The sequence below is a fragment of the Typopeltis vanoorti genome, chromosome 11 (genome assembly GCF_054136105.1).
Source record: "Typopeltis vanoorti isolate ZY-2024b chromosome 11, IOZ_Tvanoo_1.0, whole genome shotgun sequence".
Classification (NCBI taxonomy): Eukaryota; Metazoa; Arthropoda; class Arachnida; order Uropygi; family Thelyphonidae; genus Typopeltis; species Typopeltis vanoorti.
This window is the reverse complement of record NC_143559.1, coordinates 66,238,848-66,256,171: the sequence shown is the minus strand read 5'-3', so window position 1 is coordinate 66,256,171 and position 17,324 is coordinate 66,238,848. Positions and strand designations below refer to the sequence as shown.

General features: G+C 37.7%; 1 protein-coding gene across 3 annotated transcripts in view; it reads right to left on the bottom strand.

Moving 5' to 3' along the window:
* The window catches only part of Rsph4a (Radial spoke head protein 4a), a 241,698-nt gene that overhangs the window by 65,730 nt on the left and 158,644 nt on the right, over positions 1 to 17,324 (bottom strand). For all 3 annotated transcript variants that reach the window (XM_090399837.1, XM_090399835.1, XM_090399838.1), the window contains one exon: positions 1,060 to 1,348. In XM_090399837.1, coding sequence (XP_090255963.1) covers positions 1,060 to 1,348 — 289 coding nt within the window. The remainder of the gene's footprint in view (positions 1 to 1,059; positions 1,349 to 17,324) is intronic.

Genomic DNA, 17,324 nt, shown 5'->3' with positions numbered 1-17,324 from the left:
TTGAATAGCTGTTGTAATAGATATGGTATGAAGGTCAGCAATAAAAAGACAAAGACAATGAAAATAGGCAGAATCATTGAAAATGTCAACTGTGTTGTGAATGGAGAACCTGTGGAACAAGTAAAACATTTCAGCTACTTGGGCACAATTTTTACTGAAGATGGTAAACTAAATATAGAAATAGACAACAGAATCAGCAAAGCTGGTATCGTGGGAAGTCAATTGAATAAATTCATATGGAATAAGAAAGAAATTAGTCGGAACACTAAATTAGCCATATACAAGACTGTGTTTAAACCAATTTTAACTTATGGATCTGAGAGCTGGGTCAGAAGTAAAACACTTGACCAAAGACTAGAGACCGCAGATATGAGAGTCCTGAGAAAGATTAGAGGTGTGAACAGATGGCATCAATGGCAATATCATATTAAAAATGAGGATATTAGGAAAGAACTTGACATTGTCAGCATCCAGGAATGCGTTAGCAGAGCTAATCTCAGGTGGTATGGTCACCTAAATAGAATGGGAGAGGAAAGATTAGCAAAACAAGTGTTCTCTGCCAGGTTGGCAGGAAAACGACCCAGAGGAAGACCAAGATATAGGTGGATTGATACGGTACAAAGTGCCTTAGACGATAGAAATATAAGATCTGATAATGTTGGAGTCTTGACAAGTAACAGACTGATTTGGAGGAAAATTGTAGATAGGAAGTTAGTAATGATGTAATTTTTTCATGTAGTACTGTCATATCCTGTACACCCCTTGAGGGTACATGGCAGGAATTTGATGATGATGATGATGATGATGATTTCAAGCAGACATTCATGACAAAATTAAGCCAAAATAAAATGATGTCTACAGTACATATACCAAAAATGGATCTAGATTCAGCTGTTGTGATAATGAATAGTGTCATTATACAAGAATCCTATTATAAAATGTCCTTTTTTTTATTAGTGTCTGTGACAATTTCTTTACTTGTCACTGTATGATATAATAATAATAAAAGGATAGTAATAAAAAAAGTTAAGAAAGAAATTTTAAGCTGTATAAACCTACCTTCATCTTTTGAAATAGCAGTTAAAAGAGGAAGCATGGTTTCTCGCTGTGGTTTTTTTACCTCTTCTTCTGCTTCAGGCTGCACTTCTTCAGCAATTTCACCTTCACATGGTTTATCTAGTTTTGGCACTTCTTCAGCAATTTCACCTTCACATGGTTTATCTAGTTTTGGCACTTCTTTTTCTTTTCCTATCTGTTTTTCCTGTGTGATGGTTCCTTCTAGTGCTTCCTCTTCTATAACCTCATCTCTTTGAATTTCATCTGATGGTTCATACCAGTTGCATCTTCCCTAAATAAGCAACATAGGCCTGGATCATCTATATTTTAGTTGCCAGTGTGTATGCAGGGAAGTTACAGGCACAGATATAATGTCATAGTTTTAGTATTTAGATACTGGGCTGCTATAATTATATAATTAAAGGTGAGATGATAAACAGATTAGTTTGCAGATGGTTATTGTTGTTATAATCTGAGGGGTATAAGGGAGAATGTAGATAGCATGTATTGGCAAATTAGCAGGATGAGTGAAGGTCGAGTAATTATTATGGGGGGTTTTAACTTTGGGGACATAGATTGGGAGAAGGAATGGTCACAAGGAACAAAGGAAATGGAGTTTATACAGTTGTTAAGACATAACTACCTGAGACAGCATGTAATGGAAGGAACAAGAGACTAGAGAGTAACTGGTAATTAGTTTACGGAATTAACAACGCATATAAAGTATATTAATTAAAGGTAACTTTAATGAATAACTTCTATATTTCGGCAAAGTCACATTGCCATCTTCAGGAACATAAAGATATGGTATGTGCATGCAGGCACTAACACATAGCAAATGAGGAAGAAAGCAAGAAACTAATATTGTTCCTAAAGTCCTAATGGTGCCCTCTTGTGGGCTAATTTGGTAGTCTTGGCAGTTGGGCTGAAGTTCTCATAATGTAAGTCTCCCAAATTTGGGGTAGTTTCATGCACCCAAATTTGTTGAGGTTAGGAACGTTTTTTAGAGCTGCTGAAGATGCTTTGAATAATCTTTCGTATTAAACTTGCTGCGATGAATTATTTTTGTTTTCTTCCAACGAATTTTATGGTGGGTATCTAAGGCATGGTCTGCCAGCCCAGAGCGGCTGTACTGGTGAAACCGGATGTAGTCTTTGTGTTCTGAAATCCTGATATTTGTTGTTCTGTCTGTTTGGCCAAAGTAGGACAATTTGCAGCTGCAAGGGACCTGGTATACACCAGGTAGGTCTAGGGGAAGTGGTTGGTCTTTGGTAGAGCGGATAAGGGATGCCAACTTTTTATATGGTCTGTAACAGGAAGTAAGGTCATATTTTTTGAGGATATTGGTTATTTTCTCAGAGGTGCCCTGGATGTAGGGGATGGTGATAGACTTGGTGTAATCTTTATTGTGGAGGGGGGGGTTGTGGTTTACTGATTTTAGTATTTTTTGGATTTTTTTGGGGTTATAGCCATTGGCTAAGAAAGTGTTGAGGATGTGGTTTAGTTCAGTAGTCAGGGCCTTGTCATCTGAGCAGATTAATTTTGCCCTATTATATAGTGTTTTTATAACTCCATATTGTTGTGAGGGGGGGGGATTGCTGGTGAATGTATCTGCCAGTATGGGTGGGTTTTCTGTAAACAGAGAAAACCAAAGATCCATCAAGCTGCTGGGTGATTAAAGTGTCTAGGAAGGGAAGGGTGTTGTTTTCCTCTTTTTCTAAGGTGAACTGGACTCTGGGGTGTTGGTTGTTTAAGTGTGTTAGGAAGGAGTGGAGTGTGTCTGAGCCATGTGGCCAAATAGCCAGCAAGTTTAAATACGAAAGATTATTCAAAGAATCTTCAGCAGCTCTAAAAAACGTTCCTAACCTCACCAAATTTGGGTGCATGAAACTACCCCAAATTTGGGAGACTTACATTATGAGAACTTCAGCCCAACTGCCAAGACTACCAAATTAGCCTGCAAGAGGGCACCATTAGGACTTTAGGAATAATATTAGTTTCTTGCTTTCTTCCTCATTTGCTTTGTGTTAGTGCCTGCGTGCACATACCATATCTTTATGTTCCTGAAGATGGCAATGTGACTTTGCCGAAATATAGAAGTTATTCATTAAAGTTACCTTTAATTAATATACTTTATATGCGTTGTTAATTCCATAAACTAATTACCAGTTATGTCTAACCAACGTATAAGCCTTGCTACGAGATTAGAGAGTGTTAGATCTGGTCATAACATCGGAGAACATATCAATAAGTAATTTAGTTACAGTCTCCACTTGAGGAAAGCGATCATGTGGTCTTGACCTGGGGGATTGTAGGATGTGCTGAATATTCTGTTAAGAAGGGGTATATGTGGGATTACAAAGCTAGTGATTATGACAAACTGAGAAGTCAGCTTTTAGGATTGGTATGGCATGAGAATTTGAATGGGAGATTTTTTTTTTTTTCACATAAGACATTTGACAATACAATATTATTCAGCAAATTTCAAATCAAGGATGTTATTATCATTTCATTTACATTCAATTTCTTTTTATTAATATACAAGTATTACATAGAGAATTAAGATACTTGTTAAATCTGATCGAAAGGTAATACATTATAAATTCTCTTTCATTCAAGATTTAACAACTCCATGGAGACCGTTATTATAATAATAATAATAATAATAATAATAATAATAATGGTTAAGTTTGCAATCAGGTTCTGTGATAATGTGGTATTGTGAACCTTTCACAATACCACATTCCCATGACACAATACGTAATTGGGAAACTGACCATCCATGAGATAATGACTGAACAGTGTGAGAGAGGACTCATTCAATCAATCAACAAAGCTGTTCTCTCTTAGGAATTTTTAGATAGGTTTTAGATGCACCACCCTAAATGTAAGCAGTATACCAAGGTTGGATGGATTTGGAATTTGTAGAGTAATTAACTGGACAGATGAAAAGTAATGTCTTAAGCAAAAAAACGATGTCAATTTTTTTTGAGAATGCTATAGAAGTGATGAATGCGAGGAAAGGCTAGGGATAAGAGTCGTTCCAAGAAGAGAGAGAGATATGGTTTTAAATGTCAAGTGAAGCATTATCAAAGATAATGGGAGAAAAGCTAAGATCTTTTTTTGTAAGAAAAAAAATACAAAACTATGGTTTAGAAGCATTAAAGGTGACCAGGTTGTTATTGCTCCATTGAAGAATGGTGTAGAGAATCTGCATTTAGTAAATTATTTTGAAGCTTGAGATGTCTGAGCACTGCAAGGTTTGCCATATGCATAGGATGTGTGGAAAGTGCTATCATCAGGTCAGGAATAGGGTTGGAGGTCAGTGAGAGAAGATTGTTTTATAAAAAAGAGGGGTAGGTAAAATTACAGAGTTTTGAAAAGCATCTGCATTCGTAGGAAAAGCTGAAGAGAGAACACCTTCCGCCATTACCCATAGTGAACAACTTGAAAGAAGACTAGCAATTCAATTACAAAGGAGGAAGCCAAACCTTGCAATTTGCTGAGAAGTCCTCAATGCCAAACCCTATCAAATGCCTTGGCAATGTCAAGTGCAACAGCAAAAGTTTCTCCAAACTTTTCCATGATGTGTGTCCAGGGATGGTTGATGTAGGTGAGATCTGTTGTGGATTATGATTGGTGAAATCCATGTTGGTGATCAATGATTAGTTGACAGTTCTTCTATAATAAAGTATATATATGATAACAAATAGGTAAAGAGAGACAAGTGGAAGCAGGATGGTGTAGAGAATACACATTTAGTAGATTATTTTGAAGCTTGAGATGTTTGAGCACACTGACAAACATTGCACCCAACAACTTATGCAAGGAACTAGCTCAATCTTTTCAATGTCAGACTTAGCTCTGTTAATGATGATTTTGTAAGTGTTGCTGACTTCAGTAGGCTGTGAATGAAGCTGGACATTTTGTCTCAAACCACTTACAATATCTTACAGGATAGTGTTAAGGATCTCATACACTGAAAGGCAGATAAATGGATCGGTTCTTGAAGGAATAGAAAGAATTTTAAACTCCTTAAGAGCACTCACAGAAGAAAGCTGAAATACTTTGGACACAAAAAGAATGGAAGGAGGATTTTTTCAAAACAGTAACAGACCAAAAAATTTCCTGGATAAAGAGGAAGTGGTAAACCCTCAGTGAGATGGATGAATGGGCATGGCACATCACCAAGATCCAAACATCACCAAACAGCATCTGTTGATGGCCAATGAAATTATGGCTATGACCAATTATTATTATTATTATTCAGGCCTCCATGGAGTCAAAAGACTCATCGTGGGAGGTTCCCCCTAAGAAACACAAAGTCTATCATACCACTCCTTAAACTCATTGACCGTTCTCGCCCTCTCCACTCTATCAGGCAATGCATTCCACGGTTCAACCACCCTCCATGCAAAGAAACCACTCCTCACCTTCTTGCTCACAGTTTTCTTTCGTAACTTCCAGGGATGGCCTCTTGTCATCACTCCTTTCCGCTGTTCAACCAAGTGAAAGAACTCTCCAGTGTCAACCCTGTAACCACCTCTCAAAAGTTTAAAAGTCTCAATCATATCACCTCTCCTTCTTCTATCCGCTAAACTCTGCAGTCCGCATTCCCTCAGCCGATTCTCATAACTATCTGAGACTGTCTTTGTATCTTTTCCACAGTTAATTTATCCCCTTCAAATCCTGGGGATCAAATCTGAGAACAATAATCCAAGTGTGGTCTGATCAGAGACTTATACAACGGAATGATAACCCTCTTATCTCTGCAGGTCAGTGTCCTTCTCATAATTGCAGCAATCCTTTGTGTTACCTTCACCACCTTTGCAATATGATAAGCTGTTTTGTCTGCTTGGACCATCCCAGGCAGACATTCTGGAAAACAATGGCTTGGATTTAGGATGGAAATTTGAACAAAGCGGGGGATAAAGGTCCTCATTCCAACATGGATAATATCTATATTATCCATGTTGGAATGAGGATCTGAAGAATGGAAACAGTAGTTTGACCAAGGAAAGGGGGAAATAGTGTAATAAGGAAAAAAGTAATTTTATTATTTTTTTTTGTACACCTTCAGTACACAAAGATTCACAAACATCACTTGGCCAAGTTTCAGGATTCAAGTTACCAAATCCTAAAACTTGGTGTACTTTTGTCATCAAATAACAAATGCATTTTTGTATTGTTTATTAGACAATTTAATAGCTTCCTTTTGTAATTAATAATTTAATATGTTTTGTTTGAAATGATATATCATATTTTTTATTGCTAATAATACCTTATTCTTCTCTTGAGTTAATCTGTCAGCTTGAATAATTCAAAAACTTCTTTCTTATAAAAGCAAAGTATTGACATCTTTGTTAGAATACTGTTTATTAAAGAAAAATCTCTTAAAATTTTCCATTTTTCACATTTAACTATTCCCATTTCACAATGTTTATTAAAGTGAATATAAAGGCTTGATGTGATTTCCAAACAGCTTTTGGAGTTATAGTACTAAATGTTGCTCATAGAGGTCCAAGGATTGATCTATTGGATGCACCACTAGTCACCTGAAATCTAGCAGATTCACACCTCCATATATCATTTTCTGATACCTGTCCCTCAGCTGCCCATTCATCCAAATCAGTAGTTTATATTCAAATCCCATATTCTACAGTTTATGTAATTATTATAAAGATATTGACAGGTTGGTATTTTATTTATTTATTTTTATGTTATTTCATGCATTAATTAAAGGTTATTTGCAAACATACTTTATTGGAGTATTTCATCCTAGAGGAGTCAGTTTTAATGCTAGAGGGATAGGGCAGGGTCGAGGTTTAGAGGTACAGGAGGAGAGTGTGTTTCGGATACTGAGTACTCTGGATGTCAGTAAAGCTTTGGGACTGGATTTGTGAAAGGGCGCTCTTGTTTTAGCAATATGCTAGCCTTTTATAATAAAGTTACAAGAACATTAGATGAGGGAAAGGCATATACTGCAATTTTCTTAGACAGCAAAGGCATTTGACAGGGTGCCACATTATAAGCTGATATTTAAGTTGCAGCACATGGGTCTGGATGTCAGATTGGTCAACTGGATTCAGGATTGGCTGTCTGATAGGTATCAGTGAGTTGTGTATGGTGGAGCAGTTTCAAGGAGGCAGAGGGTTACAAGTGGGGTCCCACAGGGCTCAGTACTAGGACCTATATTGTTTAACTTTTATATCAATGATATTGCCAGTGGATTGCAAGGGGATATTCAGTTGTTTGCAGATGATGCGAAGCTGGGAAGGATTATTAGTAATAGTGCAGATGTGGTAGCCCTGCAAGAGGATTTGAATAAGCTAGATAGATGGGCAAATGAATGGGGGAGGGGTGTCAATTTAATGCAGCAAAATGTAAGGTCTTGAGGTTTGGGAAACATCGATAGGATGCTGCATACTCTATGGGAGGAGTTATGCTGGAGAAAGTAGGGGAGACAAGAGATCTGGGGTTGATGATTGATAGAAACCTGAAATTTAAGGGACATATTGCAAAGGTGGTGAAGGTAACACAGAGGATTGCTACAATTATGAGAAGGACACTGACCTGCAGAGATAAAAGGGTTATCATTCCATTGTATAAGCCTCTGATCAGACCACACTTAGACTAGTGTTCTCAGATTTGGTCCCCAGGATTTGAAGGGGATAAATTAACTGTGGAAAGGGTACAAAGACGGATGACAAAGATGGTTTCAGGCCTGTACAATTTTGGTTATGAGGATCGGCTGAGGGAATGTGGACTGCAGAGTTTGGTGGATAGAAGAAGGAGAGGTGATATGATTGAGACTTTTAAACTGTTGAGAGGTAGTTACAGGGTTGACACTGGGGAGTTCTTTCGCTTGGTTGAACAGCGGGAAGGAGTGATGACAAGAAGCCATCCCTGGAAGTTACGAAAGGAAACTGTGAGCAAGAGGGTGAGGAGTGGTTTCTTTGCATGGAGGGCGGTTGAACCGTGGAATGCATTGCCTGATGGAGTGGTGAGAGCGAGAACGGTCAATGAGTTTAAGGAGTGGTATGATAGACTTTGTGTTTCTTAGGGGGGGGGACCTCCCCCTTGATGAGTCTTGACAGACGTTATGTTCTTAGGAAGGACCTCCCATAATGAGTCTTTTGACTCCACGGAGGACTGAATAATAATAATAATAATAATAATTTTGTACTGTGGGTGGGCTAAGGATATTTTTCTATTTTTTTCACATAGTCTGGAAATCCTGCTCTAGAGACCAAACGGACCTTTTTCAAGTCACTTCAGCCTTCCAATAAGCAGGGAGATAGTTTCACACCAGGTGATGAAATTTATCTCCCACCTAAAATCTAGAGTGGTTGTGAAGCATCATGTATCATACAGCAAAACTATCATACATTCTTTCCATTCCTGTGGTATCTTTCCCAAGCTGAGACTCAAGTTATACAAATGTGTCAAAGGTCATCAACATCAAGTTTGCCCGCTAGAGGGCCAGACGGATGGTTGTGTTTTCAGAGAGCTCCCGAAAGCTAAGTACAATTTTGAGTAAAAATTAGAATATAGGTTAAAATCATAACGTAATATTGCCTAATTTTGGTAGCTTGTTGTGTCTGTGGGATTTTGGTGTGAATTACGTTATTTAATTTAGTATATAATGTTACGTTTCATAGATTTGAATATGGCACCAATGCGACGTAAGATAATGGCGTCCAAAAATACAACGGCATTGTTCAAAAACTATAATGTGAGAGAGTTTGTCCAATGTCATGTGTGTGGGATGTATGCATCCCGAATGAGGCTGGAATTTGGATTGAAAGTGATAGTGGTGGGAGAATGTGCAGAAAGTGTAAGCAAAGTGAGGAGTTGAAGTATGTGTCAGGTAGTGAGATAGTTATGGTTGAAGAAAGTCAGAATTGCCAGAATGTGAGTGAAAATAGTGGCTTGATAGAGAATTGCAATGTACAAGATGGCAATGAGAGCGGCAATCTAAAAAAGAGTGAAAGCAACCATACTGAGAGAGAAAATGGTTTAAATGATAAAAATAATGAGGAATTATTTGTAGGAAGTGAGATCGCTGGGTTGCGCGCAGGGATACAAAATGCGCAGTGGCAATTAGAACACCTACAAAACTCTTTCCAGAGTGATTCGGCTAACGTAAAAAAACAGTGCAAGAATGAGAGAGTTTCTGAAATGAAGGAAAGAGTGTTGTATGGTGACTCGTTATTAAGAAGGGTGATAGATGGCAGTGTAACTAAATCGTACTTACCGGGTGCTAAATCTAAGGATGTAAGTGAGAGTATCAGAGTGCAAAAACAGAGGGTGAAAGAATTAATAATTGTGGTGGGTACGAATGAATTGAAAGGTGATAAATTTTTTATGAGAGAGGCCTTGAAAGTATTGTTAAAGGTAGCGAAAGAAAAGAGTGACAGAGTTAGAATGGTTAGTCTGTTGCCACGGTATGACAGAGAGGAGTTTAGGAGGAGGGCCATAATCGCAAATGACATTATGCATAGGTTATGCAAACGGTATGGTGTGGAATTCGTGGACGTGTGGAATGAGTTTGAAGGGCGAAAGGACTTATACAAGATGGATGGCCTGCATTTGAATGGACTTGGTGTGCGGAGACTGGAAAGAGTGTTGCTGAATGAAGTGAAAATGGATGTGCAAAACCAGGGAAACTAGAACTACCAAGGAGGGGGGGGGGATTGATATGCAGACATCAGTGAGACAGATGAGTGTAAGAATGTATATAATGTACCCGAGCCAGCAATAAGGACAAAAAATGGGAATGGGTCATTTAGAATAAAGCATCAATATAGGGATGGGACTAAGGGATCACTGCATTTCATGTATACTAATGCCAGGAGTATTAGGAACAAGAAGGAAGAATTTTTGGCCTTGATTGGCTCTTCCTGGCCACAGGTTATTGGCATTAGTGAAACATGGCTGACGGAAGAAGATATAGTTAGTGGGATAGAATGTGTAGGTTATAGTGTGTTTAGGAGGGACAGAGAGAATAAAATGGTGGGAGGGGTATTATTGATGATAGCTGATGAACTGCAGCCAAGGAGAATTTGAAGTTGTATCACTATCGCAGGATAGTGATACAACTTCAAAATTGCTCAAGTTTTATAACAAGGTGACGGCTGAACTGGATAAGGGAAATGGGTTTACAGTGATACTGCTGAACCTGGCAAAGGCGTTTGACAGGATACCACATGGAATACTAATCCGTAAACTACAACATATGGGAATGGATATAGGATTGGTGAGATGGATAGGTGGTTGGTTGATGGAGAGATATCAAAGAGTAGTTTATTCAGGAGTAGAGTCCAAAAGACAGCCTGTGACTAGTGGTGTGCCGCAGGGTTCTGTTCTTGGACCACTGCTGTTTAATCTGTTCATTAACGATATAGGGAAGGATCTAAGTGGAACAATTTATTTGTTCGCTGATGATGCAAAGTTGGGTAGGGCAATAGTGAATGCAGAAGATGTCAAAGTCTTGCAGGATGACTTAGATAGATTGGAGTTCTGGGCTAAGGAGAATGGATGTCAATTTAATGTGACAAAATGTAAGGTTATGCATTTTGGGGTGAAAAGATTAGCAGCAGTATACCACATTGGTGGAACTGTACTCCAAGAGATTGATGAGGCCAGGGACTTGGGAGTGTTGGTGGATAGGGAGATGAAGTTTAGGGGGCACATTGCAAAAGTAGCTAAATCAGCTCATCAACTCACTTGGTTGTTGAAAAATACCTTGACGAGCAGAGACAAGCAAGTTATTGTACCTCTGTACCAAGCCTTGATAAGACCTCATCTCGACTACTGTGCCCAGATTCGGTCACCTCGGTTCCTTCTTGATGGGGAGGAGGTGGAGAGGATCCAGAGGCAAGTGACTAAGATGATAACAGGTCTATGGAACGAACCATATGAGAACAGGTTGAAGATTTGTGGGTTGCAGAAACTAGTTGATAGGTGGAGGAGGGGAGATATGATTGAGACATTCAAATTGCTAAAGGGATTCTATAGGATTAATTCAGAGGATATTTTTGAGATCAGGACTGGTGGTGGGAGAACTAGGGGATACCTATGGAAGCTGGGCAAGAGTGTGGTTAGCAGGGGTGTTAGAGCTGGGTTCTTTACTTTTAGAGTGGTAAATGAGTGGAATAAGCTGCCAGAGTCTGTTGTGGGTGTTATGACGGTGAACGAGTTCAAGACAAGGTATGATAGATACTGTGAGAATGTAATCGCATAGTTGTGTGGACATGATGTTTAGGGTCTAAGGACTCCTGGAGTTGCCCGAAATAATAATAATAATAATAATAATAATAATAATAATAATAATCATGCATATCAAGGATTTAGGCCTAGCATGGCCTGTTCCGGCATTAGAAGTCATCGTTGAATCGTTTAAGAGGACGTCCTGGTTTTCTTTTTTTTTAATGGCTTGTACTCTATGTGTAATGTGTTGTCAAAGGTGTAGCCAATTATGGCATTGATGTAGGTGATTGATAGTAGAGGTTCTGTGTAGTAGTGGAGATGGAGAGTTGTACAGTAGGTGTCCTCCCGCGATGAGTCTTCGGAGTCCTTGGAGGTGTCACGAATAATAATAATAATAATTATTATTATTATTATTCAACTGAACTTTCCTTTAACATACGTGCTGATGTTCCATTTGTTCCTATTGTTGAATTCTTATCCAGGTTATGCAACAGCTCTAGAACCTCCTTCTTATGTACCACTATCTCTTCATCCGATGTTGTGGTAGCAATGCTGTGTTACATACATCAAGTTGATAGATCTTAGTGAAGTGAGCACTCATTATCTGAACAATCACATCTGCTTCTCTCACAAGGATACCTACCATCTGTATTCAGCAAAATTATCCTTCCACATTCATACTATAGTATTATAATCTGGCAAATTATAATAGTATATAAGAGTATATACTATTATAATCTGGCAAATTCTGTCAGGAAATAAAATGAAATAGAGACTTAAGATACAAATAACAGGAATGAACTGCATTCACTAATGACAGTTGGTAAATATTCTGTTACAGGCAGAGGAGAAAACCAAATGGAAAGAGAGAGAGAGAGATCAGTTATTTACATTGTCTTATATTTCATGTGGGAATTTATTAAGCAGACAAAGGGCTACAAAACAAAACAAACAAAACAGCAAAAAAAAAAAATGTTTCTTCTCATCTAAGGATTTATAGGAGACAGTTTGATTAGTGGTTGGCATTTAATATGTTGGAGAAAGTTAAGTCATTTTTCAGAATAATTAACAATAATTAGGTTTAATTGTAGTAATTTCTTTGTTTTAATGAGTGCGCTTGTTTAGTTGTTAGAAAATTGCTTATTACTCTATAATCTAAGATATTGCACTAATGTATAATAATAAAATCACCCTATCAGGTGATTTAATTATTATTATTATTATTATTATTAACAGAGAACTCCAGGGAGTCAGGGACTCATCAAGGTAGGCTACATATTGCCTGCACCAGCTACCATGCCTTTTTTGACAATACCTGCACTTACTACCTCCAAATGCAATCCGTTCCAGTCATGCACCACTCTATGAGAGAAAAATCTAGCTCTGACCTCATTTCACTATATTCATTCTCAACTTCCATGGGTGTCCTCTTATCCACTCCCCACCCTCCATAAAATGAAAAATTCTAGCTATTGGTATCCTGTATGATCCTTTGAAAAGTTTGTAAGTTTCAATCATATCACCCCACTTTCTCTGGTTTACTAGTGTTATCAGTCCACAACTTTTCAATCTGTCTTCATAATCAGTATACCAAAATTCTAATATCATTTTTAACACTCTCCTTTCCATTCTTTCTTTCTCTCTCTCTACTGTATCATGGGAAACCAGATCTGCACACAATAGTCCATGTGAGATCATGTCAAGGCCTTGTAAAGAGGTAAAATGACTTCCTTATCCTTACATGCTAATGTTTATTTCACCACTGCAATTATCCTCTGAGTTGTATTTGCAATCTTTGCAATATGGTTCTTAAACTTGCTATCTACTAAAAGTCCAAGATCGCTAGCCTGATTAGTTTCTTCTAACATAATCCCTTCATTATTATATGCTACTGGATATCTTCCATTCCATTGCATTTACTAATAGTTAACTGATGGCTATTTTCACATGTCCACAATTTCAATCTATTCAAATCATTCTGCAAGTGCCGCACTGCCGCATTCCTGATTACCCTATCTTTGCATCATCGGCAAACAGCAGCATGTCACCAGACAAATTCTTCCTAATGTCATTAATGTAAAGGCCAAATAAAAACTGATTCCTGTGGTACACCCTAGTCACCTTAAATCCTTTGGATTTCCCTAATATCATTAGAGCAGGTGGTCCCCAGATACCACTTTTTGATATGTCAGTCAGCCATCCTCTTATCTATGTTAATAGTTTATAATTCAATCCAATATCCTCCAAATTATGAAACTGCTTTCCATGTAACCTGTCAAAAGCATTAGCAAAGTCAAAATGTAACATAGTGCATCCATTCTTCTTTTCAAACTCAACCATAACATTATTATAAAATGTGAGCAAGTTGCTCAAACATGACTTTCCCAAAGTATTAATTCTCTGTCAACTCATTTCTGTATACAAGCTCTTACCAATATTTTTCAAAATCTTTACCACCACTTCCAACTGATAGATTAAGAATTAAAAACATCAGTCAAATTACACAGCCTATTCAAAAGGTACAGCCAGTTTATCTGAACACCCTTTTGGTATCCATATTGATATCCTATCAGTCCCTATTGCTGAATTCTTATTCAATTTATGCATAGCTCTAGTAGTGCCTTCTTATACACCTAAGTTTCTTTGTCTAGTGTAGAGGTAGCATTAAGCTCAATTTGCACATGCTATCAACTTGGTGTGATAGCTGCAAAATGGACTCTTATTAGCTGAACAGTCTTTTTTGCACGAGTCATCTGCATACCATCTGCATTCAGTAGTTATTCTTTGACAGTATGTGGTGAAGATAAGATGTTTGTTGAGAGAGCTGCAGAAAAATGTCATTTAAATTTTGTGACAGCTGTGAATGGCAGGCAGTGTTCAGTTTAGTTAAAACTGTGAATTAATTAATTTCTTTGTGTTTCTTGTGTGTGATGAACAAAATGGCAGTAAGATATAGATCGGTGTGAAAGACGAATGCAAGTGGTATAGATTTTTCAAAAATGGTAATGTGCCACAAATGCAATATGTATGCATGGGAAAATGAGGATATCTGTGGAGAGAATTAGTAGGCGAGATAAGAGAGTCTGGGTGTGTGTAAGAAGTGTAACATCTGTGTGTAGAGGCTTAAGTGCTGTGAGGATATCATATTGGAGGCTTAATGGATTGTATACAGCACTCAGAAAGGATTAAAACAGAATTTAATACTTCCTATATTTCGTCTCAGTCACTGAGACATCTTCAGGGATTACAAAAAAACTAAACCTGGTTCAGAAGAATACAACTCATGAACATTCAGACATTCAATTTGTAATTCTCTAGGCTCAGTTAATCAATTTTAGTTCATGTAAGTTCGAGATTCCTAAATCACAACGAATAGGCTTCACAGTATTCTCATTCAGTTAATGAACACTTAATTCAATAACATAGCATTTATCATTTGAAGAGGGAAAAGTCTTAGCACATTACATATTAAATCTTGACTTGCTGAATACTGCAACTAGGAACGATTTACTTTCGGAGGAATTAATTTTCGTTACTTCTCGCTAAGTATAGTAAAGGTAATCTTACCAGGATATAGCTTCAACACATCATAAGTAGATTGAACAACAATTTTTAAGTCCTTACTGACTTTTACTATGTAGTAGCACAAATTTAAAAGAATCTTCCATTTCTGCAACTGATTTATAGACTTGGGAGAATATAATCTTTATGCACTTGGTTTAAGTTATCTACTTATTTCTTTGTTTTCTTATACGTACTAACTTATTTCTTGCACTATTTCACTGCTAGGCATTAGGAAGTTTTGGTAAAAATCCAACTCAGAAAAAGGTAAGTTAAAATACCAAGTGATTCCCGGTCCTTTAAATACCATTTTCGGCACGTCAAAATTCCCCTCCAGCTACCATTCTCTATACTCCCCTATTCGATTCTGTCTTTACTTTTGTTTTCGTATCCACTCCTTCCTTTTTTCCCGCCAATAACTGGTTCTCACCAGTTAGGCTCACATCAAACCTGTTTTTCCCTTCGTATATCATAGTTCACTCTCCAACACATGCTAGGAGAAATTTGCATATTTTCTCACAACAACCAATCAAATGATATCACAAAGAATCTTCTGGATATATTAAAATTACATATATTACAGTTTCTAACATTATATTAAAGGAATTAAATTCACAAAATTAATGATATTTTAATACACAGCTTTTCATAACTGTAATTTATCCCAAACATATATAAATAAATACATATCGATTAACATAACTTGAAGAAATTACATAAATAGCAAACTATGAGCATGAGACTATTAGTTTAAAAAAAAACAAATGTTGCTCAGGGAATGGTAGTTATGTTGGACTCTGAATGATATATTAACAATTTCCATTTCTCTTCATTCAGAATCCAACAATAGTCATGGTTACAGATGCATGACTTGTGTTCCTCCAGGCGGTTGCTGATCTGCCTGTCTATCCAAAGTATGCCAGCTTACAGGAACAGGGTACTTTATAAACTCCAGGCACTGAGAAAAGAGGGGAGCTGATCTTTTGTAGAACAGATACGGGTAGCAAGTTTGCGGTGGGGGCTTGAATGCTGTGTGTATGTTGTACTTTTTTAAACTCTTGGCTATTTTTTTGGATGTGCCACGGATGTAGGGTATGGTAATAGCATTTCTAAACTCTTTCTGAAGAGAAGACCAGGGAATGGGGGAAGAACTGATTATTTTTTTAATACTGTGATCGCTGTAGCCATTGGAGAGGAAAGTGTTGTGTATGTGGTCAAGCTAAGTTGTAAGGGCAGTTCCACTGGAACAAAGATTATTAAAACTCTTAGTAAGAGTTTTAATAATGCCATATTGTTGAGTGGGTTGGTGGTGGGAGAGCTTGTGAATGTATCTGCCTGTGTCCATGGGTTTTCTATATACAGTGAAGGACAGTGTACCATTCAGAAGGTGTGTAACTAAGGTGTCTAGGAAGGGTAAACAATTGTTCTTTTCCTTTTCCATCGTAAACTGGAATTCTTGGATGTAGGCTGATGAGGTGACTAAGGAAAGAGTCTAATGTGTCTGGACCATGAGGCCAAATAGAGAACACATCATCTACACATGTTAGCCAGATAGAAGGTTGGAGAGGGGCTGAGTCTATGGCTCATTTTTAAAAATCTGTGATATAAAAATTGGCAAGAGGGGTGGGGGGGGACCCATGGCGGTTTCCTCTATCTGCTTCTAGATTTTGTTCTTCCAAGATAAATAACCAGAATTGATGGCAAAGGAAAAGAGATCTAAGATGTCAGAAGGAAAAACATTTTCTAAGAGTGTTAAAGTATCAATTAAGGGAATGTTGGTAAACAATGAGGAGATGTCAAATCTTATCAATATGTCTGTGTTATTTAAGGTTAAATTTTCTATGAAGGTTTTAAAATGGGCAGAGTTTTTTATATAGGATGCGGAAAGTCCAGAGAGGGAGGGGGGGTCAGAGAGTTGGCCAGCTGTTTTGACAATTTGTAGCAAGGTGCGTTAGTGGCATCTACTATAGGTCTTAGTGGGGAATTGGGTTTGTGGATTTTCGGTAAACTGTATATTCAGGGGAGGAAGTGAACAGAAAGGTTTGAGTTTTTTCGTGATGTCCAGGGGCCAGGAAGATACTTTTTTAAGTAAGTTTTTTAATTTTTTAACTTGTGTTTTTGTGGCGTCGTGTTCTAGCAGGATGTGGGTAGAGCGATCTCGGAGGATAATCTCCATGTAATATCCTTATGGATTATCAAATCTTCCTCCAAGTGTAACATCCTTATGGATTATGAGATGTCTTTGAAAGCAAGTGGTAGCAGAAAAAAGAGAGAGCAGGAGATCATGAATATATAACTATGGAGTGAGCAGGAATGATGGTGTGCTGCATGCATGAAAGACGATGCAGCTAATGATAACAGGACAGCAGGCACTACTGGTGGTGTGTTAGCGTAAGACAGTGGGTATGCAAGTCAGAGAGAGTGCAAACGGCATAAATAATGGTAGTGAAGAGATGAAAGTGGGAGTTAGTGAAGATAAGACAAGAAATTAAGCA